The sequence below is a fragment of the Orycteropus afer genome, unplaced genomic scaffold (genome assembly GCF_000298275.1).
Source record: "Orycteropus afer afer isolate SDZICR_OR568_19922 unplaced genomic scaffold, OryAfe1.0 scaffold00123, whole genome shotgun sequence".
NCBI lineage: Eukaryota > Metazoa > Chordata > Mammalia > Tubulidentata > Orycteropodidae > Orycteropus > Orycteropus afer.
In genome coordinates this window covers 4,289,299-4,315,819 of record NW_006921710.1, presented here as the reverse complement: position 1 = coordinate 4,315,819, position 26,521 = coordinate 4,289,299, and the positions used below count along the sequence as shown (strand labels likewise).

Below are 26,521 nucleotides of genomic sequence, written 5' to 3'. Positions count from 1 at the left end.
CATATGCCTGTCTTTTGTTTGGCTGGAAGCCACAGGAGTGGGTTCAATTCCAGACCTGAAGGGCAGCTAGGGGCCATAGTCTCAGTGGTTTCATCAGGCTCTATCAGACCAGCAAACTTGGTCCTTCTTTTTTTTATTTTTTTAAATGATTTTGAGTTTTGTTCCACATTGTTCTCCCACTCTTTCCAGTATCTCCTACAGAGATCCCGTTCCGAGTGGTTGACGATGGTAGCTTGGGCACCATCTAGTTCTTCTGGTCTCATAGTCGTATAGGCTGAGGATCGCATGGTGTACATACAGTCTCTTGGACTAATTGTTTCCAGGTGTCTTTGGTTTTCTTCATTCTTCTTTGCTCCGGACGAGGAGAGACCCATTGTTGCATCTAAATGGAGAAGGCAGGGCTTTTTAACCCAGTGCCAGGCACATAATAAAAGTTTAGTAAGTGAGAGCAAAAAAAAAGAGGGTGGGGGAAGTCCTCACCACAGGCTCAAGCAGAAACACTCAAGACAGCTCTTGGAGTTTCACCAAGTTGGGCCTCAAACTCACATTTTCCAGCATGCCCAGAACTCACAAATGGGTCATCAAAACCTCCAGCGATCCTCTAAAGGTCACCCTCTCTGGAAGAGCAGTGTTGCCCCATAGCCAGGGTCATGGGAGGTCCTGCCAGCCCTGGAAGGGTGGTCATGAGCACTGGCTTTGTCTGGGCTGTTGTCCATGGAGGGTTGGCCAGAGGCTGCAGGTGGGGCGGAGGTGGAGGGAACAGCTGCTTCTGAGGCAAAGAAAAAAACAAAACAGAAAAATCCCACAAACAAACCTGACTTTCCATTGAGCTGAGTCTTTAGTATGGAGTCTGTGCATAGGATTCAGAAAGGCTATGACCCACGCCCCTTCCAAAGTTACATGCAAGCCCTCTTGTGCGTCAGTGTTTCTCTGGGTTAGGGTCCATAACATCGTTCAGATGCCTCAAAGGGGTTCATGATCAAAACAGGAGGAGAAGCAATGAGTGAGGGCTCCTTCTTACTTTGGGAAAATGATAGTAGGGAGAACGACCACCCATTCCGCACCACTGTCTCTAGAGCATCTTAGGAAGGCTCTGGGCTGTCCCGTCCTCTGAGCCAGCCTGTGAAGGGGTAAAGATATCATCTCGTCCTCAATGTGCAGATGGTGAGACTGAAAACCTGAGAGGTGAAATCTCTTGACTAAGGACACACAAGGAGCTCTGGAGGTGCAGTGGTTAAAGCATTCGGCTGCTAACCAAAAGGTCAGTGGTTTGAACCGACCAGCCGCTCTATAGGAGAAAGATGAGGCAGTCGTCTGCTTACATAAAGATTTACAGCCTTGGAAACCCTACGGGGCAGTTCTACTCAGTCCTATAAGGTCACTATGAGTCAGAATCGACTGCAGTGGGTCTTTTGGAAGGACACAAAAAGGGTTGTTTTCTCATCCTCAAATGCCCAGGAGAGGCAGCCGTGCTCTCTAGGTGGGCTGCTGGTTTGCCCACCCCTCTGCCTGGTTGCTGGCCTGGGCAGACGCTGCTGTGTCCTCCCAGGAAGCTCAGGAACAGAGGTGGGAGCAGGAAGGAGGAAAATGTGTGTCCTCAGGCACCAGACCTCAGCCCAACTTGGGGTACTGCTGCTTTGCTGAAGCCCTTAGGCAAGTCAGTATCCCTCACCAAGCCTCGGTTTCCCCATCTACAAATGAGGGACTTTAACAAATGCTCTTTCAGGTCTCTTCTTTAAAGTCCTGGGCAACACAGGAGTAATAGGCTTGAGACCCCAGAACTTTCCTTTTCTTTTTTAAAATTTTTATTGTGATTTGGGTGAAAGTTTACAGAGAAAATTCATTTTCCATAAAGACCCCAGAACTTTTTTGCAGGTTTGTTTCGAAACCAAGCCGCGTGACTTGCAAAATTCCTGATAATTGAACCATCGACTTTCTCAAGCTGGTATGAAATGTCTCCAACACACCACTGGGTGTGTCCTTTCTCTGTTATTCTGGGATTCCAAATATTTTTTCTTTTCTTTTTTTTTCACATAACCATACAGTTGGCACCTTACTGTATATAAGTTATGTTGTTGTTGTTATGTGCCGTCAAGTCGGACCCAACTCATAGCAACCCCTCCTTGGGTTTTCGAGGCAGTATCACTACGGAAGTAGATTGCCCCATCTTCCTTCCGAGGAGTGGCTGATGGGTTTGAACCTCCAGCCTTCTGATTAGCAGTCAAGTGCCTTAGGCACTACGCTATCAGAGCTCCCATATAAGTTATAGCTCAATTAAAAATTAGAACAGAAATAGCAAAAGCAAGTCACATGAAATTGGAGCTGTGTCTCTACCGACCACCAGCGCTCACCCTGACTCCCAGCAGGTACTGCCTACAGGGTTCAAGAGGCCCAGAAACTCTTCAATGGGAGAGAGAAAAGCACATTGGGTCCTTTGTGGCAAATGTCTCCCTGGCCTGAAATGGCTAACGAGGACAGTTTCTTCCAAATTGTTTTTGTTAGGTGCCGTCGAGTCATCTCACTCCTAGAGACCCTGTGCACAGCAGAACGAAACACCACCCAGCCCCGCGCCAGCTGCACAGCCCTTGATATGTCTGAGCCCATCGCCATAGCCACTGTGTCAATCCATCTCTTTGAGAGGCTTCCCTTCTTTCATTGACCCTCCTCCTTACCAAGCATGACATCCTTCTCCAGGGAATGGTCCTTCTGACAACATGACCAAAGTAGGTGAGACGAAGTCTGGCCATTCTTTCTTCCAGATACCAGCCCTTTATTAAAATGTAGGTTTTATAATCAATTTGGTGTGTGGGCATTAATCTTAGATGAAAACCAGACAGGAGAGATGCCAACCTTCTTCTTAGATCAGATTTTGAGCAGAAGGCTGCCCCTTTCCTCCTCCTTAACACCTCACCTAATATCCATCCTGGAGCTCCCACTCCAGCCAAGTACCCTCACTCTCGAGGGCTTGGTTTTTGGGTCTCAGGAGCTGGGGAGACTGGGCTGACCACAACCATGACCAGAACAGGCTGGAACTTTGAGCCTCTGGCTTCTAGAGAGCTGAGCCCTGGAGTGGTCAGGCTCCAGAGTCTAGTTCCAGTTAGTGACTCAGAGCCTTTGAGGTGGTCAGCTGCAGCTGGCCTTTGACCATCTGACCCTTCTCTGTGCCTTAGTATAGGACACAAGTGTTCTCTGCCCAGTAGCTTCATCTCCGTCCCCCTTGGGTCTGCTGGCCCCATTTCTCAAGGCTCTTTCCCTGGGCTTCACCTATCCTTGCCCCTTGGATGGTGCAATGGTCAACCACTGGGCTCTTAACCCCAAAATTGGCAGCTCAAACTCACTGAGGTTCCTCAGAAGACAGGCCTGGTGACCTGCTTCTGCAAGGTCACAGCCTTGAAAACTCGTCAGAACACAGTTCGACTCTGATACACATGGGTTACTGTGAGTCGTAATCAACTCGACGGCAACTCATGTGTGTCTTTTTTGGTATCTTCCCCACAGCTTCGCTGAGTGAGCCCCTGAGATAGCCCCGACATGGAGAGGCCTCTCCTGAGAATCATACCTCCATGCTACCCCCTTGCTGAGGGTCCCGCAAAGACCCCACAGACCCATTATCTGGGCCTTCGCACTCCCTGTCACGCCCCTCCTGGCACCACCTCACACACTCGTGGTTCAGGGGATCTCATTTGCTTGCCATTCTCCACAATCCCATTGTTTCTCTCAGTCCCCTTTCATTCTGTGTTGTTTTATATAACAGCTTTATTAAGATATAACTCTCATACCATACAATTCGCCCATTTATAGTGTATAGTTTGGTGATTTTTTAGTGTATTTAGAGCTGTGCAAGCCATCACCACAATCAACTGCAGAACATTCCATCACCCCAAAAAGAACCCCTGAGCCTCTGCAGTGTGCCTGCCCTCCCTACCATCAGTCTAGCTAATTGCTAGTCTACTTTCTGTCTCTGTGGATTTGCCTATTCTGCATATTTCATAGAAATCATCCAATAAGTGACCTTGTATGACTGGTATATTTTACTGAGCATGTTTTCAAGTTCAGCCATGCTATAGCGTGTATCAGAACTTCATTCATTTTTCACAGCTGTATAATATTCCATTATATAGATACATTGCATTTTGCTTATCTGCTTATTTGGACATTTGGATTGTTTGCATTGTTTTCTACTTGTGGCCCTTGTGAATGATGCAGCTATGAACATTCATGTACAAGTCTCTGTTTCCATGTGTGTTTCCCTTTTTTAGGGGTATGTCCCTAGGAGTGAAATTGCTGGGGTAATGGTAATTGGCTATGAACAGAAATGTTGTTCATTTGAACCCACCTAGTGCCTCCAAGGGAGAAAGATCTGGTGATCTCCTTCCATAAAGGTTACAGCCAAGGAAACCCTCTAGGGAAGTTCTGCTTGTCACCTGGGGTTGCTGTGAGTTGAAAATCAACACGAGGGCATCCAACAAGTCGATAACTCTATTTTGGGCATTTTGAGCAACTTCTAGACTATTTTTCAAAGCTGCACCATTTTGCATCCACACCAACAATGTACGAGGGTTCTAATTTCTCCACATCCTCACCAACATAAAACATGTAAAAACAACACCTGGCCTTTTGATAATCGGCTTCCCAGTGGGTGAGAAATGGTATGCCATTGTGGTTTTGATTTGTGTTTCCCTGGTGGCTAATGATGTTGAATATCTTTTCATGTGCCTGTTGGTCATTTGTATAATTTTTTGGGAAAACGTCTATTCAGATCAATTGTAAGGATTCTTATATATTCCAGATACAAACCCTTTATCAGATATATGCTGGGCAGTTGTTTTCTCCCATTCTATGAGTTATCTTTTCACTTCCTTGGTAATGTTTACAAAAGGTTTCCATTTTGGTGAAGTCCAGTGTGTGTTTGTGTGTCTGTATGTTCTTTATGTTTTGGGTGTCACATCTAAGAAGCCATTGCCTGGCCATTTTTAGGGTAGAATTCCAGAGAAAGGGTCCTGGCTTTGGAAGTTCTGGGCCCTACTTCCCATCCTTTTCTGGAATGAGGCCTGCCTTTGTATATACAATACTCATTCAGAAATATATTTTAAATCAAACTTGCTGCCCAGTCTTGGGCATACAGTAGTGACAAGGCTAAAATCCAGCCTCTGCCCTCTGGAGCATAGAGTCTAATGGGAGAGACAGGCCATTAGATAGCAGATAACCAAAACAGAAAAAAGAGTTCATTACAGATGTGCAGGAGAAGGGTCTAAGAGAGGGTTTATAACAAGCAGACCTGTTCTAGCCTGGGAGCTGGGAAAGCTTCTTCAGAACTGAGACTGAAGGCCAGGTGAACATTAGCCAGACACAAGGGATGCAGTGGGGGAAGGGTGGTCCAGGCAGCAGGAACAGCATATGCAAAGGTCCTGAGGTGGAAAGAAGCTTGTGTTCCCTAGGAAGGGCAGCTCCCCTTGGAGTACTGGCCCCTCCAGAGTTATCTTAGGCCCCAGTGACCCCAGGGAAGTATGTGCAGCACTTCATGCCCTCGGTGCATTTTTGGGGAGAGTTCTAGACCCCAGAGAGAGCCGGATACATTGCAGCTGCTTCTAGGATTCTGCTGATGTTTCTGGAGACTGTGGAGTTACCTCCTAGGGCTCCTGCAGACTCCAGACAGTCCAAGCCTGCCGAGACCTCCTCATAGCCACCCTGCTCACTGGCTGGACCAAGGAGGGGTGAAGCCAAGGCAAGCCCAGGCTAGGGTAGGCCAGGCCCCTGGACTCTCACATGCTGTGCTGAGGCCTTTAAGACTATGGAGGCATGGATGGGTGCCCCAGGAGAACTCTTCAGCTCCTCAGGCCCCACTGTGTCTCCCCTCCTTGGCTTCCTTCCTGGGATGTTTTCCTCCTCCAGACTATCAGCTCTAAAAAGGTGTCAGCATCTTGGGTTTTTGTTCAGAATTAATGGAAAGAGATCAGTGCAGGAGATCCTAGATAGAGTGTGAGAACAATGTGGAACAAAACTCAAAATAGAAAAAAAAGGAGAAGAAAAAGACCAGGTTTACTGGTCTAATAGAGCCCGGAGAGACCACTGAGACTATGACCCTTAGTTAGTCTTCAGGTCTGGAATTGAACTCACTCCTGTGGCTTCCACCCAAACAGTAGGTGGACATATGGGGTGAACATTAACATCAGGTAGATAAACTCCTGGGAAGGATCAATCATGGGGAACAGAAGGGCAGTATTTGCACAGGGAGACAGCTCAGAGGGCAGGAATGCACAGGAAAGAAGGACACAGACAAGAGGTAACTACAGGGAAGAAGTGGGAAGAGAGCTGTTATTTTGTGGGGACTGCCATCACTGTCATGAAGCAAAATATGGAAAATGAATTTGCTCTGTAAACTTTCACTAAAATCACAATAAAAATTGAAAAAAATAAGAACTAAGGAGGTGAAACATACTTGGAAGGTGACAGGGCAGTGGCTAGTGAGTGGTAGCCGGGCCCATTCCCCCCTCCACTCTTGCTGCTTTCTCCTGCCCTCACATGGCTTTTTAGTGGCCCAGACCTCTATGCCTCCACAAGAAGACATCTAGACCCCTCAGCACTGAAGACAGTCCAAGACAGGGTGGGCAGGCCTTTCCCATGCCTCCTTGTCCATTTGTTTAATCATTCATTCAATATTCAAAAAGTATTGATGGAGAGTCTACTTTATATCAGACCCTGTGATGGGTCCCCCACAAAAATAAGTTGCTGTGGAGTTGATTCTGGATTCTGGGTGAGCCCATGTGTGTCAGAATAGAACCGTGCTCCTAACGTCCCAAAAACCAAAAAACTAAACCCACTGCTACCCAGTGCATTCCAACTCCTAGCAACCACATAGGACAGAGTAGAACTTCCCCATGGGGTTTCCAAGGCTATAAAGCTTTACAGAAGCAGACTGCCTCATCTTTCTTCTGCAGAGTGGCTGGTGGGTTTGAATTGTTGACCTTTTGATTAGCAGATGAATGCTTTAACCACTGCACCACCAGAGCTCTTTTCATATGACCCAGGGAGACAGAAAACAGTAAGTTCCAGTGTCTGCCTTCAAGGACTTCATGTTCAGTGTGACGGGTGGTCAAATGACCCCGCATTTAGCCTACTGTGTGGCAGAGCTACAATGGAGAAGCACAGAATTCTGTGGGATCTTAAATCTCGGAACCTGACATGGCTTCCTGGAGGAGGTGGTATTTCTGCTGAGACCTGAAGGCGAGCTGAGGAGGATGAGAGGAGAGGTTGTAAACCTAGGAGCAGCATGGGCAGAGTCCCCAGGTAAGAGAGTGTGGCATATCCAGATGTGAGCACTGACTCTAAGGAGGTCAGGACCCATGACAGCAGTTGAGCAGCCCTGAGACCACCCGAGACCACTAACTAGCCCTGGCTCCACTGGCCGGACAGTCCTGAAAGGCCCCTCGAAGAAAGGCCCATCCTTTCTCCTTCCTCCAGCATCCCCAGTAAGCAGCCACCAAGGGTATGGTGGGAAAAGAATGGGTTCTGGAGCCTGCTGGGAAAGGGGGGCAGTTCTTACTAGCTGTGTGACCTTGGGCAGGTCCTGTTCCCTCTCTGGGCCTCCTCTTTCTCCTCTGTAAGGCAGAGCTGCCCCTGCCTGCCCAGTCTTGAGGTAACTGGGGGAAAGGGGGATCCTCTGAGGAGGTGATGCTGGGAAATCTGTCTCTATAAATAATCTCAGTAGAGGAACTGAGACCCTCCTGTGCCTTGTCACTGGTCCTCAAACGTCAGAGGCTGAGGCCAACTTGGTCTGAGTTGGAAACCAGCTCTTGGGCCCTGTGCTTGGGATGCTGGCTGAGGCCCCAACTGCTGGGGAAGCCCCTATAGCTTAGTTCTGTAGTGCTGCTATAACAGAAATATCACAAGTATTTAACAAACAAATTTATTTTCTCTCAGTTTAGGAGGACAGAAGTTCAAATTGAGGGTGCTGCTTCTAGGAGAAGCCTTTCTCTCTCTGTTGGCTCTGGGGGAAGGTCCTTATTCCTTGGCTCTTAGTGATCTTCATGTGGCTTGGCATGTGTCTTCCTCCATCTCTGCTCTGCTTGCTTGTTTAATATCTTATACTTCCAAAGAGTTGGACTTGAAATATACCCTACACGATCCTGCTTCATTAACATAACAAAGATAACCCATTCCCAAACAGGAATAGAACTACCAGCATAGGTTAGGATTGACAGCACATATTTGGGAGATACAGTTCAATCCATAACACCCTGGAAATGCTGTTTCTTCTTCTCCTTCCTTGTCCCTTCTTTCTTCATTTCTTCTTCCAAATGTTATTGACCTGACACTGTGCCAGGCCTGACTCAGCCAGACCCTGGCCCATCGCTTCTCCCACTGGGACCCCGCCCTCCCTGGTCTGTGTGGCTGTGAACTCCATTACAGTCTCTTGTCTTCAGCATCCCTTCCTTCTGGCTGCTCCACACACCCTTAAACCCTTGGAGAGACTCACAGAATCCCTCTACACAGGACCTGGGGGCTACACTTGGGGCCAGTCCCCCATGTCAAGGGAGGTTCATGGAGGAGCATCATGGGGAGGTGGCCAAGTGCCTGGACTGTGGTGCTAAGCTGCAGATGCAAACCCCAGCTCCAGCCTTTACTAGGCACGTGGCTTGGGTGTGTGGCTTACCCCCTGTGCCTCAGTTCCCTCATCTATAAAATCAGGCCAAGAGCCACCTAGGTGGGGTAGTTATGGGGTTGTGTTTCGTGGGTGAGATTCCTGAGGCTGGGAGCTGTTAAAGCGTTTGCCCCTAGCCACCCTGAGCCAGGCCCATCTGAAGGCCAACCCTAGTCCTTCCAGCTCCATAACCATGAGGATAAACCACCCCTCCCTGCTTCCATCTTTTGTGTGTGTGTTAAAATATACATAACATAAAATTTACCATTTTAGCCATTTTTTTTTTTTAATTAGGATTTGGGTGAAGATTTACAGAGTAAATTCACTTTTCATACAGCAGTTCACATATACTTTGTCTCATGTCATTGACCAAAATTTACAATGCAGCAGCTCCCCTCCCACTTCCTCCCCATAGTTACCTCCTCCCAGTGTCCATCCCTTCATACTCTTCTGCACCCTGAGCTATCTCCCTGTGCATAAGCAGCCCTTCCTTCTCCCATGATTGTTCTCTCCAGGGCGTGTGTCTACTTGAGGTAAATGTTTAACTCACATGCCTGTACTTTGTTTGGCTGGAAACCACAGTTGTGGGCTCAATTCCAGACCTGAAGGATAGCTCGGGGCGTAGACTCAGTGGTTACACCAGGCTCTATTGGACCAGCAAACCTGGTCCCCACCTTCTTTTTATTTTATTTTTGCCTCCAAATGATTTTGAGTTTTGTACCACATTGTTCTCCCTCTTTATGCAGGATCTCCTACATCCCTTTCAAGTGGATGGCAGTGGTAGCTGGGCACCATCTAGTTCTTCTGGTCTCATAGTTGTATAGGTTGCAGATCGGATGGTGTACCAGTCGCTAGGACTGATTGTTTCCATTCATTTGGTTTTCTTCTTTCTTCTTGACGAGGAGAGACCCGTTGTTGCATCTAGATGGCAGCTTCCTAGCTTTTAAGGTCCCAGTCGCTACTCGCCAAAGTAGTAGGTGGAACAATGTTTTGTATAGTATGTTATGCCAATTGAGCTTGATGTCCCCTGCGACTCTGGTCCCAAGCCCGCAGGATCAACTACTCAGTCCCTCTGGGTAGCTGGCTGTGACCAAGTAATGACCATAACCTTGCCCCTTGTCAGCTCTACTATACACCTGGGAATTCTGATCATTCACATGAACTTATAGGCCCATTGTCTGCCAACCCTATATATGATCTTGGATACACTCTCCATTTAGACATACCTAACTGTTTAGCTTGTTCACCCATCTATCCGTCCATATACCCATGTTTGCTTTCACTGACAACTCAGTACTGTATATGCAAAGGGGTTCATATTTGTTGTCTGTACTGCCCATGTAACTCTCTATGTCTTTCTCATCCTCAATGCTGCCATATTGGTCACTCACATTTGGTACATTGCCCTTCTCTTCACCCAAATCAATATTTATCTCTATCTATCTAACAGCATTCCCTCCCCTTCTCTCCCACCCCTGGTAACCAACAAAGAAAATGTCCTCCAATATATAAACCTTTCCTTAACTTTTACAATAACGGACTAATACAATATTTGTCCTTTTGTGACTGACTTATTTCGCTCAGCATAATGTCCTCCAAGTTCATCCACGTTATGCAGTGTTTTGCAGATTCTACATTATTCTTTAGCGTTGCATAGTATTCCATTGTGTGAATGTACCAAAGTTTGGTTATCCATTCCTCAGTTGATGGACATCTAGGTTGTTTCCAAGTTTTGGCTATTGTAAATAGTGCTGCGATGAACATCGGCGTGCATATATCTGTTCTTGTTATGGCTCTCACTTCTTTAGGGTATATACCTAGTAATGGGATGGCTGGGTCAAATGGTATTTGTATTTCCAACTTTTGAAGGAATCGCCATACTGCTTTCCACAATGGCTGTACCATTTTACAGTCCCACCAGCAGTCATTTTAGCCATTTTTAAGAGCGCATTTTTGTGGTATTAATCACATTCACAGTGTTGTGCAATTATCACCACAATTTCCAGAACTTTTTCATCCCCCCAAACAGGAACTCTGTATCCATGAAACAGTAACTCCCCATCTCCCCTCCCCCACGCCCTGGTAACCTCTCACTTTTCTGTCTCTATAAATTCACCTGTTCTAGATACTTCACATAAGAGAGATCACGCAATATTTGCCCTTCTGTATGTGGCTCACTTCACTCAGCATGGTGTTTTCAGGGTAAACATGTATCAGAGCTTCATTCTTTTTATGGCCGAATAATATTCCAGTGGATGGACGGACCACATTTTGTTTATTGTGTTCATCTGTTGAGGGATACTTGGATTGTCCCAGCTCTTGTGAATAATACTGCTCTCTCTCACCTCTTTCTTATCTGAGGAGATAAGAAAGTCTCAAGTCTCAAGTATTCCCTATCAGCATCAGGTAAGGTCCCTGGGTGGTTCAGACAGTGTGCACTAGGCTACCCACTGAAAGGTTGGTGGTTCAAACTCACGCCGCAGCACCACGGAAGAAAGAGCTGGTGATTTCCTTCCGTCAGGATTACGGCTAAGAAAACCCTGCGGAGCTCTGTTCTACTCTGTAACACATAGGGTCACCCTAGGTCAGAATCTGTTCAGTGGCAGTGGTTTGCTTTGGTTTCAGTGGCATCAGGAAGAGAAGTCTAGTGTCCTCACACCTCATAAGGAGCTCTGGTGGCATAGTGCCTAAGGCACTTGACTGCTAACCAGAAGGCTGGCGGTTGTCAAATCCACCTGAGCCACTCCTCGGAAGGAAGATGGGGCAATCTACTTCCATCATGATACTGCCTTGGAAACCCAAGGAGGGGTTGCTATAAGTCAGATCTGACTCAATGGCAGTGAGTTTGGTTTTTGTTTTTTCACACCTCATAGATGTTGCCCAGAGTTCCTGTCTGAGCCCTTCTCCTAAGGGGTCCTTCAAAGGAATCCAAGAAACCCTGGGGGGGGGGGAGCTGAAACCTTTCCTGGCCTCCCCTCCTCCACTCCACCTCCACTTCCTTCCTAAGATTTTGCTGGCTGTAAATATTTCTGCAGCTTCGAGGCTCCTCTGATGAGGGCCCAGTGTTAATTTGTTAAATCCACATCAAGGTCCCAGGGACCCGCTGTTTATTTTTGTGAACGTGTTGGCAGAGATCACGCCGGGGAGGAGGACCTGCTTATTTGGTCAGAATAAATGCTAATTAATAAAAGTTATTTATTTGGGTTGGAACTCGCCACAGCCCCAGGGTCAGGCGCAAACTGACTATTTCAAGCAAAAATAAACAGAGAGTGTCTCTCAACAGCTTGGGAAAGGCAGGAACGAAGAGGCTGGGTTTATTTGTCTTAGGAAGAATTTGCAGTTAATTCCCTCCAGACTATTTAGACCCTTAAATTACACGGAATAAGAAAAACCTTAGGCACAGGGAGGGGAGTCAAGAACACTTGATCACTTGGCAGAGAGCGGTTTTCAAATATCTTTGGCGGGCGGTCAGGCAAATCAGTGGTATGTGTGAAATAATTTAATGGCAAAAAACTGTGCACCAGTCATTGTGTCATGGTAATGCAACCGAGGGCGATACAGTTTTAGTTTTGAGAGTGAGAGAAAGAAAGAGACAGAGACAGGGCATGCCCCCCCCCCCCGTCTGAATGTGTTTATCTCTTGCCTGATCCAGCCTGCCCCCCCCCCATAGCCTCTAAGCAGCCAGTTCAAATGGAGGCAGTTTAACGCCTTGTTTTTAATCTCAGAAAAAAACAGAACGTTTTTGGTGTATTCTCTGTTTTGTTTTGTTTGTTTGTTTAAATTGTGTGAAAATATATGTAACAAAACACACATCAACCCAACAGTTTCTTTCCGTATAACTCAGTGACACCAATGACGTCCTTCAAGTTGTCCAACCTTTCCCACTATCCTTTTCCACATGATTCCGCCACCATTAACATAAACTCGCTGCCTCCAGAGCACAAACTGCCCCTTCCCCCCTCCTTCTACATCAAAAACTAAACCCAGCCCACTGCCGTCAAGTGGATTCCAACTCATAGCGGGCCCCCATGGTAAATCTTTATGTGAGTAGATTGCCCTGTCTTCCTTCCTTGGAAAGGCTAGTGGATTTGAACTATCAACCTTTCGGTTAGCAGTCAAATGCCTTTGGCACTGCCCCACCAGAGTTCTGGTCCCTATATATTTGCTTAATTCATGTAAGTGAGATAATACAGTATTTGTGCTTTTGCGGTTGACTGATTCCCCTCAGCATAATGATTTCAGGGCTCATCCATGTTGTGGCATGTATCAGGACCTCATTTCTTTTTATGGCTGAGTAGTGTTCCATTGTGTGTACGTACCGCATTTTGTTTGTCCATTCGTCCACTGGTGGACATTTCGCTTGTTTCCGCCTTTTGGGTGTTATAAAAAGTGCTGCAGTGAACACTGGTGTACATGTGTCTGTTTGCATCCTGCTTTCAAGAAAAGCAGAACTTTTATTGAACAAAAGGAGACTTCGGGCCCAGCCCACCTTGGCCAGCGAGAGCCCCAGCGCTCCCTGGGCTGCTGAGAAAGATGCTATGAAAGGGAGAGACTGAATGCCAAGGGCCTGGGGCTTAGAGAGTATTTATTTATTTTCTAAATGCTTTAAACCCAGGCAAGGGGAATCCACACACCCATCACAATCCATCTCTCAGGAGGCGATTCAGCAATTTACAGTAACAAATACTCTGCAAATCCACTCTGAAGTGGCACATAGTGCAAGGGTCCTGTCTCAGTCCAGAGCCGTAGGTTCAAGTCCTGAGCTGGCTTTAAGACTCTGCCTCAATCCTCCTTGCCCTCGGCTGGGACTGCTGACCCATCTTTCCACTGTGGGCTGTGAGGAGGGGACCAAAGGTCTGGCATAAAGGTGTTTGTCTTCAAGTATGAGGCTTACAAAGCAATAAGGGCAAGGAGTTGCTGCTGCTGTTAGTTGCTGCGGAATGGATTTTGACTGGGATGAACATCTGTCGAGCAGTGATCGTGCTCGGGGCAGTAAGCTGAACTCAGCCCCACACAGCAGCCTTGTGAGGCGGCCATCGTCATTATCCTCATTGACAGGTGAGGGAACTGGTGCTCGGGCGGTGAAGGGCCGTGTGAGGACTACACAGGGAGGAAACGGTAAAACTCATGCGGACCCAGATCTGAAAGACTCCAAATCCCATGGTCAGTGTATGGAAGTCAGCTGGGGGAAGAGGAGGAGAGAGAAGAGGAGGAAGATAATTGTGCTGGGTCGGAGCTGTGGCCAGAGGGACTAGGGGAGATTGGGTGGCCTGGTGTGGAAGGGCCTGTCTGTAAGCCTTGTAAGCCCCACCCAGGAGCTAAAGTATGAGCAAATGCTCTGCACCCCCCGCCCCCCATGGCAGCAGAAAACAGGACCAGCCAAATCCAAGAACGAGGAGGAAACATCACCCAAGACCAGCTGCACTGCAGCCTCGCACTGTGGTGGCCTGGGTGTTGGTCTTTCCTTTACTAACTAGCTGTGACGTGGGGCTAAGCCGCTATCCCTCACAGCTCCCAGGGGTGAAGTCCTCCTTTAGAACAAAGAGGTGCAGGGGTACACTTCCACCAGACTGGCCTGGAGAATGAGTGATATTTCTGCATCAGTGAAATGACTTCAAGATGGAGATCCCTCCCCGTGGTGCCTCAGAGTTGCCACTGAGACCGTCGCGGCCTTCTATGTCATTGTCCTTAGGAGCAAGGTGGATGAGGGAGGACACTCCTCATCTTGGCTGCCTGAGCCTTCGGGCCCACATAGATTCAAAGTCCCAGTGCATGACTCTTGGAACCGCAGTTTCCCTGTGTGTAAAATGGGGTAACATAGGAGTTCAGTAGGTAGAAGTGTGTGGAGTGCTTGGCACAAACCAACGTTTGTGGAGCGATTCCCATCTTAGCTGCCTTCAGGTTGATCCCAGGAGAGGGCTGACTCGAGACCCACTGTGGAGACCATCTGGTGTCAGCTGGGTGTAGTAAATGTCTTTGCATGAGGATTGCACCTCCAAGTCCCCACACAGCTTAACCGATGCGAGAGTGGAGGCCTTCATTCCAGTGCCCACGTGCCAGTGCACGAGCAAGTGGTTTTCATTTAGACGGTTTCAACTGCTCAGAAAATTCCCCCCAAAATTCTCCTTTTTTGGCTGAAATGCCTCCTGCCTTGGGCGTGTGCCCAAGCAGCATCGCCTGCAGGGGAGACTGCTCTATGACAGCTGACCTTCCAGAGGCCTCTGTCCCCGCTTCCCGGGATACTGAGCACCACCACCTTTCAGCACGAGGGCCCTTGTTGTTTCGGTTTAAGGTTTCTTCTCGCTCATGGGGTGTGGGGGGTGGGGGAAGAGACATTCCCAGGCACCAGAGACACTCTCATCCATCATCTGCCTTTTCTTGGAGGAAAGAAGTGAGGAGTGAAGAGTGAAGCTAGTCCAGGCAACCGGAGCCGCTCACCCGGGGCCACGCCATACCCCTGCCCCAGTGCCCTCCCCTCCCCCGCATTGGTCTCAAGCATTTGTATTTCCCAAAAGGGAAACAGCATAAACTCCTCGTTATCCCTTTAAACTCAACCTCGGCACTATTAACATTTTGGACCAGGTAATTCTTAGATGGGAACTCTGGTAGTCTAGTGCCTAAGGCACTTGACTGCTCACCAGAAGGCTGGTGGTTCAAACCCACCAGCCACTCCTCGGAAGGAAGATGGGGCAATCTACTTCCGTAGTGATACTGCCTCGGAAACCCAAGGAGGGCTCGCTATGAGTCAGGTCGCACATAACAACAACAACAATTCTTAGATGTCGGGGGGCCGTGCTGTGTGTTGTAGGATGTTTACCGGCATCCCTGACCTCTTCACGCTAGATTCAGCAGCACGTCTGCTACACCAGGTAATGACATCAAAAATGTCTCCAGACTTGGCCAAAATGGCCCTCCATTAACAAACACTGATCTCAACCTAGCTTCAGAGTCATCTTTTCCAGAACATCCTTCCTGGTTCCTGTCTGACTCCCTCCTCCTCAGCACCCGCACAATCATTTTCACTCTCGTGGAGCAATATGGCCTTAATGCAAATCAGCTGGTTGCTAAAGAATCAGTGAACCCGACTGACCTGGGAGTTACTTAAAAGCAGGAATGGACTGTTAGGCGTCACTAGGCTTGGGATGTTCTAGCTGATCAGTCATAGCTGACCAAATGCCCAATAATGTGTGAAGAATATGCATTATTCAGGGAATGTGTAAGTGGGGAAATAAAAATACTGAAATGGATAAAACTTGACAATAGGCTCAATATGCCCTCTTGGTCAAACCATGGGCAAAGCAGGCCTTCCCATATACTGCTGAGAGGGACGCAACATGGGACAAGCCCGTGGCCATTTACTCCTAGGAATCTGCCCCAAAGATGCAGTGACAAAAATAGAAAATCACTTTGCACGAGGTCATTCATTGTGGCATTCTTTTCATTGCAAAAGATTGGGAAATGCCAAATGCCCATCAATAAGGCTCTGGATGAATAAATGATGGCACGATCACATAACAGAGTACTGTGGAGTGGTGGAAAGGAACCCAGACAGTTCCTGTGCATTGTTATGAAGGGAGCCTGGGCTATAATGTTACATGGGGAATGACATGCAGAGTGGTAGCTGGTATGCTACGTTTGGACAAAGAAGGGGAGAAAATATTTTACTATATTTGCAAAAAAAGTGCTGGCAGAATAAAGTGAAAATTGATTTTAAAAATGTGGTTCTACAGGTAGAGGAAGAGAACAAGAGGGAAAGTCCATTATGGGAAGAAAATCCAAATATCTATCAGCTGGACAAACTGGATTGGTTTTTTTTTTTTTTTAATTGTTCATCTAGGCAGCCAATAAAGAGGATTCAGTTCTCTATACTGACATAGCAAGGTGTCCAACATATTATTAAATAAAAACAGGCAAGTTGAAGTACCAGTGTGTATAGCATACTTATAAATTTTTAATGTATGTTTATACTCTTGTAAAAAAGTATAAAGGGCCACTCAAGCTAGAACAGTCTGTCCCCTCTGGGGCCAGGGGTAGAAGGTATTTTGCTTATAGGCTTCTGTGTTTTCAGTCTGTTAGTGTGACAAGCAGTGATATTATTGTGGTATTTTTTTTAAAGAAGAAAATCAGAGGCACATGGAAGTATTCAATTGGAGGGGGTTGGTTCTAAGCGCTTAGGAGAGAAGGGGTTCCATGTGGACTCAGGTAGTCACGGAGGGCTCTCTGGAGGAAGGGGCAATGGAGGGTCAGTGGTTCTGCGTAAGATTTAAATGTGGGAAACAGCAGCTGAGAACCCTTACCTGGACCCCCAAGGTAAGTAACCAACAAGTCACTGATCCCCATGTCTTCTCCAGCATCACACTGGGTCATTGTTACCCAAGCTGCCAAATCACCACCAGAGGTGGCCCAGACCCCTGGTTAGCTCCCCTGCGGAATTCACCCCCTAGTACTTCCCACCTCACCCTCTTGGACTTTGCTTATACTCTTCCTCCTACCTGGATGCCTTCCCTCCATCCTTCTGGTCTGAGTGGAGAACTCATACATCCTTCAAAACCCAGCATAAGCTCTACTTCTCCTGAGGGGCTTCCTCTGACCATTTCCCCATTGCTCACCAGAGGTGAGCCCCTTATGCCCCTGGCCCACACCCTGACATAGCCCTTACTCCATAGCACTAGGATGTTTGATTCTGGGTCCTGCCACACTGTTTGGTTCATCCCCTCACCAGCACCCAGCACAGCCCCTGGCACATAGTGGGTGTTTAGGATACTGAGAGAAACCTGTTTGCAAGGGTGAGGGCCCTCTGGAAGGCTGCTCTCAGTTTGGTTTGGTGAATAGAATCAAGACTCTGGTGCCAGGCTGGTGGGTTCAAATCTCACCACCAGTTACGTACTAGGCACTTGAACATGGACGGGAGACCTTGGCCTCTCTGAGACCCCCTTTGCCCCTGTAAATGGGGAGTGGTAAGGATCGTAGTACCTGTCTTTAGGGTTCCTATGAGCTTCCAATGATCCTGTGCATAGTGGGCCCTCAGAACCGTGGTTCTTATTGCTCTTTATTATATTATTCAACAACAAATCTGGATGGAGGATTTACCATTCCCCAGAACCCTGGACCAGGTGCTGAGGACACTCAGGTATCTTCTGGGCCCTCCCTGGGCACTTGTCCCTCATGACAGCAAGCCCTGTCCCCTGGGCTCTTGCCTGGACACCATCTTCCTTTGGTCAGATTGTGGGCTCCCTGAGGTAGAGGGGCAGCTGCTTTTGTTCACTGTTATATACTCGCGGCCCAGCACTGTGTCTGTCTACCATAGTAGGTGCTCAGGAAATAAATGTAGAAGAATGAGTGAATGAATGAAGGAGCGAACGAATGAATGAAAAGGTGAATTAATGTCCTGGACCATCTGCAGCGGGAGATACAAATAAAGTGGCTGAGCTGGTAGTCGAATCCTGGCCACATCTGCAACTCAGGACGTAGGGTCGGCCTGGCCGCTGGGGGCGCTGTGGGCACCGAGCCCGGGCCACCGCCCAGCTAACCCTCCGGATGCCTCCGCAGGTGAGTGTCCAAGCCCAGGGCGCGGCGGCGCCGCCAAGCGGAAGAAGAAGCAGCGACGAAATCGTACCACGTTCAACAGCAGCCAGCTGCAGGCACTGGAGCGCGTGTTCGAGCGCACGCACTACCCCGACGCCTTCGTGCGCGAGGAGCTCGCCCGGCGAGTCAACCTCAGCGAGGCGCGGGTCCAGGTGAGCGCGGCCAGGGCGCCTCACAGGTTGTCTGTGCCCCTCCCTGGGCCACCCGTGGGAGTTACGGAATTGCTGTGGTGGGGTGAAGCAGGAGCTTCTGAGGCCGGGACAGGAGGAATTCAAATCCCAGACAAACTGCTGGCTGGCTGTGTTACCTAGGGCAATATATTAACGTCTCTGTGCCTTATTCCCCACCGATACCGTAAAATAAGAAGTATGTGGGTCTATTTTATAGGGCTCTTAAGAGAATTAAAGGAGTTAATATTTTTGTAAAGTGCTCAGAACAGCCTGGCATAAAGGCTTTTGATAAGTAAAACCAAAACCAAACTCGCAGCGGTCTAGCTGACGCATAGTGACTCTGAGGCGGTATCACTACGGAAGTAGACTGCCCAGTCTTTCTTCCAAGGAGTGGCTGGTGGGTTTGAACCACCATGCTTCTGGTTAGCAGTCAACTGCCTTAGGCACTATGCCACCAGAGCTCAGGCAGTTTCAAAGTGTTGAATGCTTACTCTGCCAGCCATGGGCTGTGTGCATAGCACCCAGCCTCTCCTTACAGCCTCACAAGGGCAGAGTATCCATCCGTTCATTCGTTGGCTGGTTCTTCAGCCCATCCTTACCCAGCAGCCAGTATCGTTTATCATCTCCATTTTACAGGTGAGGAAACAGGTTCAGAGAGGAGAAGCTGCCAGCCAGGGAGGGTGGCAGAGCAGCCACACACCCAGGTCCAAAAGGACTCTAGAGTCCTGGGTCCCCTGGGGGGGATGGTCCCCTCCTCAGCCCGCTGCACCCTGCTCCTCACACTCTCCTATCCTAGGTCTGGTTCCAGAACCGTCGCGCCAAATTCCGCCGGAATGAACGAGCCATGCTGGCCAACCGCTCCGCCTCGCTCCTCAAATCCTACAGCCAGGAGGCCGCCATTGAGCAGCCTGTGGCTCCCCGGCCCACCGCCCTGAGTCCAGAGTATCTCTCCTGGACAGCCTCGTCTCCCTACAGGTGAGAGTAGGAACCCCTTCAGGTTGGGATGGAGCACCCACGGGACTCCAGGGGGCATTTAGGGTCCAGACTCCTTTGAAAATCTGAAAAGAATTGTGTCCAGGTGCTTCTTGGATCCGGGGTCCACTGGGTAGTGTGTGTGTAAATGCATGAGTGTGTGTGTATGTTTTGTGTATGTGTGAATGTGTGTACAGGTGTGCATGCATGCTCATGTGTGTGCATGTGAGTGTGTGAATGCATGTGCATGTGAGTGTGCATGCATGTGTGAACGTGTGCATCAACTGTGGAGGGGCAGTGAAGCACAGGCATCACCGAGGGAAGTGAAAACCGTCAGGAAGATTTCTAGGCTGGTACAGGAGCCCTAGCACCCTGTGTAACCCTTCCAGACGACACACTGTGACTGGAAAGCTTCTCCTTCCTGTCGGCCTGCCTGGGGTGTGGGGCCCAGAGCCAGGTTCTGGGGCAGTTCTTGACCAGGTCAGAGCTGGGAAAAGGCTCCAAGGTGGCAGGGCAGGAAAAGGGAAGAGATGCTCTGGGGGTCAGGTAGCTGCACCATACCCACAACTCCAGGGGGCGCCATTCACCTTAGTCTGTGTGAATGACAGCATTGGAGCTGTGGTCTTGTGGGAAGCAGGGAACCAGTGGGTTGTCTCATGGATCTGAGCCGTAGGCAATGCCCACCTTAGCCTCACAGCTCTCCTGCCTCCTCTCTCTGCCCTGTCTTTATCTGGGAGCTGGTGAATGACCAAGGGACATTGAAGTGCAGATGCGTTCAGGCTCCATCCACCCCCCCACGTGCCAGGCCCAGTGCATATACAGGGTATGCAGGGCCCAGTCCCTGCTCTCTCCGCAAGTTCATGGTCCAGTGAGGAATGACACCCCATAAACAGGGGAGGCTCTGTGGTCCCAGTACCGACCCTGGGTGCTTCTGACTCCTGCCCACGCCCTGCAGCCGCAGCCCACCCTCCCCCGGGTAAAGGCTTCCCAGGAGTGCCGAGCTGAGGAGGGGAGGCAGGAGGACCAGAGGCTGGGGTCAGCTCTGGTCAGCATGGCAGCCACACCAACGTGTCCTTCCCTGTCGCCCCCAGCACGGTGCCGCCCTACAGCCCTGGAGGCTCGGGCCCCACGACCCCGGGGGTCAACATGGCCAACAGCATCGCCAGCCTCCGTCTCAAGGCGAAGGAGTTCAGTCTGCACCACAGCCAGGTGCCCACGGTGAACTGACGGCCGGCCCACCGGGACCCAGCCGCCTCTTTCGTCCAACAACCAAAGAGAGGGCAGACACACAGGAACGTGACCTCCTTCTGTCCCCTGTCCCTGGGACAGGCTCTTTGGGCTGTCCTGGCCCCTCTCTCCAGCCTGGACTCCTGACCCTGAGCGGCTGCTGAGGCGCCTGGAGCCCGGCTCAGCTCTTTCATCCACAATTGGCCGAGACTGTGGCCCGTGACTGTTGGAGGGGTTGGGCCACAAGGTGGAACAGGAACTTGCCAAGGACCTTACTTACTTTGTGTATTAAAACCAAAAAGCTTTTGTCTTTAAGAAATAAAACGAGTTTTTAAATTCCCAAAGGCTGTGGGAGGGCAGGTAAGCGCCATAAGGGTGCAGGTATGCAAACCAGTTCTGGCTACTGAGATGGGGGAAGTGGGAGCTGGGCTGGGGGGTGGGGGGACGGGACGGCTTTCTAGGAGCCCTTCCGTGGCCCACAATGGGGCTGCACTGGGCCTGGCTCAGACATGCCTGCTTTTCTTCTGAGTGAAAACTGGAGAGCCCCGGGGGAGGGTTGGAAGTGAGGTGGGAAGAAAGCACCTTACCCTGGTTCTCGGAGGACGCTGGCCCCTCCCTGCTTCTCCTTTGCTGCACGACTTGGAGAAAGACCCCTCCCCTCTCTGCCCCATGAGAGGGCAGCACGGTGGCCAGGGCAGATGCTGGAGTGAAATCCCTTGCTTCTGGTGCACAGAAGATGTGGGATCCCTCTGGGCATTTGATCATGGAGGAGCCTGGACAAATGACCCAGGAAAAGGGGACTTGGAGTGTCGGGCCCAGCCAGGCTCACAGGAAAGAGAAATGGTCCCTGATGGCTGAGGCCACCAGGAAGGCCTTCTTCCAAGTCCCCCAACTTACCCATTAGTACTCAGTCACTGGGAGTGACAGAGGACACGTGTGCTGCAAGAGGGTGTTGCCACTAGCCAGTGATACCAATGATGTGGCTATGGGGGATCTGTAGAAAGCTGGGTAGAGGGGAGATTGGGAGTGGTCTGAAGCCCGTCCCTTCCACCTGGCCCCATGCCACCCTTTCTGATGGGCACACCTGCCAGGAAAGTTAGCAGCGATACCTCAACCCTGGGGGCACAAAGATGATCAGCCCTCTCAGACTGGTTAAAACCAGGGGCCTGAGGGTGGTGGGGCAGGTGGCATAACAGTCATACCTCGATAGTGTCAATGGAATGGGCCGATTTTCTCATATGCTGCCCTGCCCATACCACATCAAATACTCTAGAAATGCCAGAGTTTCCAGCCACAGGCTACAGCTTCTAAAATAAAAACCAAACCCACGGCCGCTAGTCGAATCTAACTCATAGCGACCCCTCCTTAGGTTTCTGAGGCAGTATCACTACAGAGGTAGATTGCCCAACCTTCCTTCTGAGGAGTGGCTAGTGGATTTGAACCATCAGCCTTCTGGTTAGCAGTCAAATGCCTTAGGCACTATGCCACCAGAGCTCCTGATAGCTTCTGTTGTTGTTGTTATGTGCCATCGAGTCAGACCTGACTCAAAGTTACCCCTCCTTGGGTTTCTGAGGCAGTATCACTACAGAAGTAGATTGCCCAACCTTCCTTCTGAGGAGTGGCTAACAGTTTCTAGGTGGCCTCAAATGGCTCAGAACCAAAAGCCAAACCAAACTCACTTTCGTTGAGTTAATTCCGAGGCGGTATCTCTACAGAAGTAGATTGCCTACACGAGAGACAGTCCCGTTTGTGTTTTAGAAGGTGTATTAGTTTCCTGCGGCTGCTATAACAAAACACACAAACTGGGTGCCTTAAAATAACAAATTTATTCTCACAGTCTGGAAGCCACAAGTCTGAATGAAGGGTGTTGGCAGGGCCAGGCTCTCCGAAGTCTCTAGGGGAAGATCCTTTCTTCTCGTCCAGCTTCTGGTAGGCCCAGGCATTCCTTGGCTTGTGGCAGCGTGACCCGTTTCTGCCTTCATCTTCATGTGGCCGTTTCCCTGTGTCTCCTTTCCTCTTTTGATAAGGACACTGGGCATATTGGATTAGGACTTACTGTACTCCACCGTGACCTCATGTTAACTAACAACATCCTCAGGGACCCTATTTCCAAACAAAGTCATGTTCACAAGAACGGAGGGTTGAGACTTCAACAAGTCTTTTAGGGGACACAATTCAACCCCTAACAAAAGGTATGGGAATGATAACCTATGGGTAAAGGGATCCCCTCTTCCATCCTCCCCAGTATATCCCTAAATATTCTTCCAGTAAAACCAAACTCACTGCCACTGAGTTGATTCCAACTCATACCAACCCCTCCTTGGGTTTCCGAGGCAGTACTTCTATGGAAGAAAATTGCCCAGTCTTCCTTCTGAGGAGTGGCTAGTGGGTTTGAACCACCAGCCTTCTGGTTAGCAGTCCAATGCCTTAGGCACTACACCACCAGAGCTCCCATTCTTCCAGTACTACACCTGAAATTCCACCATTAAACACCTTTCTTGTGGGTTAAGCATTACCTTCTTCAGAAGTGTACACATACCTGGAAAGGGTGACCACTGAGATGTGTGTGACTTCCTGAGGTGCTTGGAGCCTCGAGTTTCCTCCTGGCAGCAGGGACTCTGGTCGGCAGGGGAGCATGGGGTACTGATGGCGAGGTAAGGAGGCACAGACTCAGACTACAGGTGGGAGGGGAGGACATGCAGCTGATGTCTTGAGCTCCCTCAGGCTGATCTGATGATGAGGGCCAGGCCAGAGGAAGGGAGAGCCCTGTGGTCAGGACTAGGTGGGCAGCTAGAGTGGGTTTGGCCTCTGTCTTGGGTAAGTGCTTCCTGGGCCTCCATTTGCTACTCATTCATGGAACAAAAATTACGAAACACTTGCCGTGGGCCTGAGCTCTTGGAGAGAGAGCAGAGAACAGTCATGGGTCCCTGGCTAACCATCTTACAGGAAAGCAAAATACTAAGTGAATAATTATGATACCACATGACTAAGGCTACAAGGAGTGGGGTAGGGGATGGAGGAGCACATACAGGAAGCTCTGAATCTAGTCTAAGGCATCTGGGTAGGCTTCCTGGAAGAGGTATGCCTGGAAAAATGGTGAGTTAGCCAGATAAGGGGGAGGGGAAGAAGAACAGTGCTTCCAACTAAGGGGACAGCACATGTGAAGGCCTGAGGGTAGGACAGAACTTGCCTCACTGGGTGATGGGAACGTTGGGCTGGATCTCCTGGTACAGGATGAAAGTGGAGAGAAGTCAGACCTGGCTCAAGCCGGGCTGGTTGGCCAGGGCTAGAAGTTTGAACAGCATTTCAAGGGCTGTGGGAAACTATGAAAGTGTTGGACTTGGTAGAGCCACAAGACTCCTGGCCTCTGGGTGGAGGAGGGACCATAGGGCTAAGAAAAGAAGCAGTGAGACCCATGTGGAGGCCGGGACAGATGTTCAAGTAGGAGGAGGCAGCTCCTGGACCAGATGGGACAGAAGTAGGTGGACTTAAGGGATGTCCGGGAGGCAGCAAGAGTGGGTGACTGACTAGATAATGGGCTGGAAAAAACGGGAAGGCTACAGGGCTGGTTTTTGGTTTAGGCATGAAGGTATGCCTAGGAGGAAGAGCCCCTGGTCATAGTACCTGCCCAGGGGAAGTCTGTGGAAGGTGTTGGCCTGTCCCTCTACCCAGGCAAGCACTGGTGGGTCATTCTGACTTGAGGGTCCTCCCTGCCTTGGAGCTTGCTTCCCCTCACCCCTAGGGGATTTGCACCATTGGGACCAGCCAATGGGGGCCCAGAGCAGTACCCACATGGGCAGCAGGGAAGAACAGCCTCCTTCCTCTCCAGCAGCCTTACACTCAGAGCGTGGCCCAGGCCTGCCAGCGCACCCGCCAGTCTCGCAGAGCTCGGATGAGGGTGCAGGCCACACACTTTTCATTTTTCAGTCCAAAGGGAGAGTCCATGAAGACCCGCCAGGGAGAGGCTGCCTGCTAGGGAGTTGGGAGTCATGCTGGGAAGGGGGCTTTGGGCTGGAGGCCTGGCAAGCAGTAAGTACCCTAGAACGCCAGCTTCAGAAAAGCCAAGGGCCCCATTCCCACGGAGGCGCTGGCCCTGCCTGTGGACCACAAGGATGTCAGTGTCACTTCCTCCGAGCACTCTAGAGAAAACAAGCCAGCTTAATCGTTTGCACATGCTGCTCTGGGAAGCTGAAAGGGGGGCGGCTCAGTGCCCACCCTGTAAAAGAAAAAACACCCAAACGCTGCTATCGCGATTGTACCACTAATTGCAGGGTTGTGTGGTCGGCTTCCCGGGCAGCTATCCCGGGATAAAACTCCTCCACAGAACAAAGCATCCAGGCTCCGTCCCAGCCTTGGGGGAATGGGGATTTGGAATCCTCCTCTCTCTGCCAGTTGGGCTTTGAAGAGGGTATTGCACATGTCGGCTTTTATTTTTTCACTTGAAATAAAGGAATTTGAGTTGAGAGAGAAAGAAAGGCAAACTGATTCTTGCAAAAATTAAAAACTGAAAAATACAGATCGGAGCTCCTGGCTCTGTGGCCTTGGGCAAATCACGTCTCTAGGCTCTAGTTCCTTTCTCTGTAAAATAGAGGGTAATAATAGAATCCTCTCGTAATGGGTAAGGCATTTGGCTGCTAACCAGAAGGTTGGAGGTTCAAACCCATCAGCTGCTCCATGGGAGGAAGATGAGGCAATCTATTTCTGTAAAACTTAGCTTGGAAATCCTATAGGGGTCGCTATGAGTCGGAATCGACTTGTTGGCAGTGGGTTTGGGTTTTGGTTAACAGGATTGGTGGCACAGAGAAAACCCTAAACCCTCCAAAAATGGATGGTTTAGTGCTTTTCATGCAGGAACACAGAGTGAAGAGTAGAGTTTGAAGAAGTCAAAATACTCCCCACCCTGGGGTGTCCTGGGCTGTCCCTGGGCCATGGAAATGGCTTGACTGCTGCTTCCATAGACATTGATTGTGGATCCCAGTAAAATGAAATCCCTGACAACTTCAGTCTTTCCTCCATTTATTGTGATGTTGCTTGGCTGCTGAGAAAGGTGGGGCTTTGGGTCCACCTTCAAGCCCCTCTAGGAAGAACAGCCTGGTGAAGGACTTGACAGCAACTGTGTTTGGTTTGTTTTATGGTGGAGCGCGAAATGACGCTTTCCCTGCTCAGGAGAACCTGGCACCAATGGTTCAGGGTCTTTGCCCCCCCCCCCCCCCACTGCCTAACTCCTTGGGAAGACCAGTTGGACCCATACCCAAAATGACATCCCTGGCTCCACAACTCTGCTACCCACCCCTGGAGGGCACTATGGAGTCGCTGGCAGGCACAGGGCTGGATTCCAAGAACCACCAGCTCCTCACCAGGGCTGGCAGTGGGCTCCCGACCTAGCGTCCTGTGAAAACACAAAGAAACAAGCAAACCCCAAACCTCCAGCAGAGGTGACAGCGTAAAAATCAGCACAAGCGTTCCAGACAGTAATCCTGGCAGAGGGTACCGAGACCCATGGATATGTTTGAATGTTTTTCCTCCTTCAAAAAATAATCCAGTATGGGGGGTGGAGAACTACATGCAAAGAGATGTTTAGCTTTATACGTGCAGTATGGAAACCTGGGAAGACTCAGAACAAAACGTAAACTCACCTAAATTTTATGGTGGCTCATGATCCACTAGTTGCTATGTTTTTTGTAATGTGGCTAATAACTGTAGGGAAACAAAACAGTCTTTAAAAAAAATCCAAGCAGGAAAAAAAAAAAAAAAGTCCAGGCCAGTGTATCAAATACCTAATGAAATCTTGGGAGGCAAAAAGGGCACTGTCTTCCCTTTTATGTCCCCTTTGGTGGCTAGGAGCTCTGGTGGCATAGTGCCTAAGGCATTTGACTGCTAACCAGAAGGTTGGTGGTTCAAACCCACCAGCCACTCTGTGGAAGGA

General features: G+C 49.5%; 1 protein-coding gene across 1 annotated transcript in view; it reads left to right on the top strand.

The window, feature by feature from the left end:
- PRRX2 (paired related homeobox 2) overlaps nucleotides 1–20,595 on the top strand; it is a 60,920-nt gene extending 40,325 nt beyond the window's left edge. Inside the window, exons 2-4 of the mRNA XM_007944352.1 lie at nucleotides 18,191–18,378; nucleotides 19,193–19,371; nucleotides 20,460–20,595. Of these exons, the coding sequence (XP_007942543.1) occupies nucleotides 18,191–18,378; nucleotides 19,193–19,371; nucleotides 20,460–20,595 (503 nt within the window). The remainder of the gene's footprint in view (nucleotides 1–18,190; nucleotides 18,379–19,192; nucleotides 19,372–20,459) is intronic.
- The last annotated feature ends 5,926 nt before the right edge of the window (nucleotides 20,596–26,521 follow it).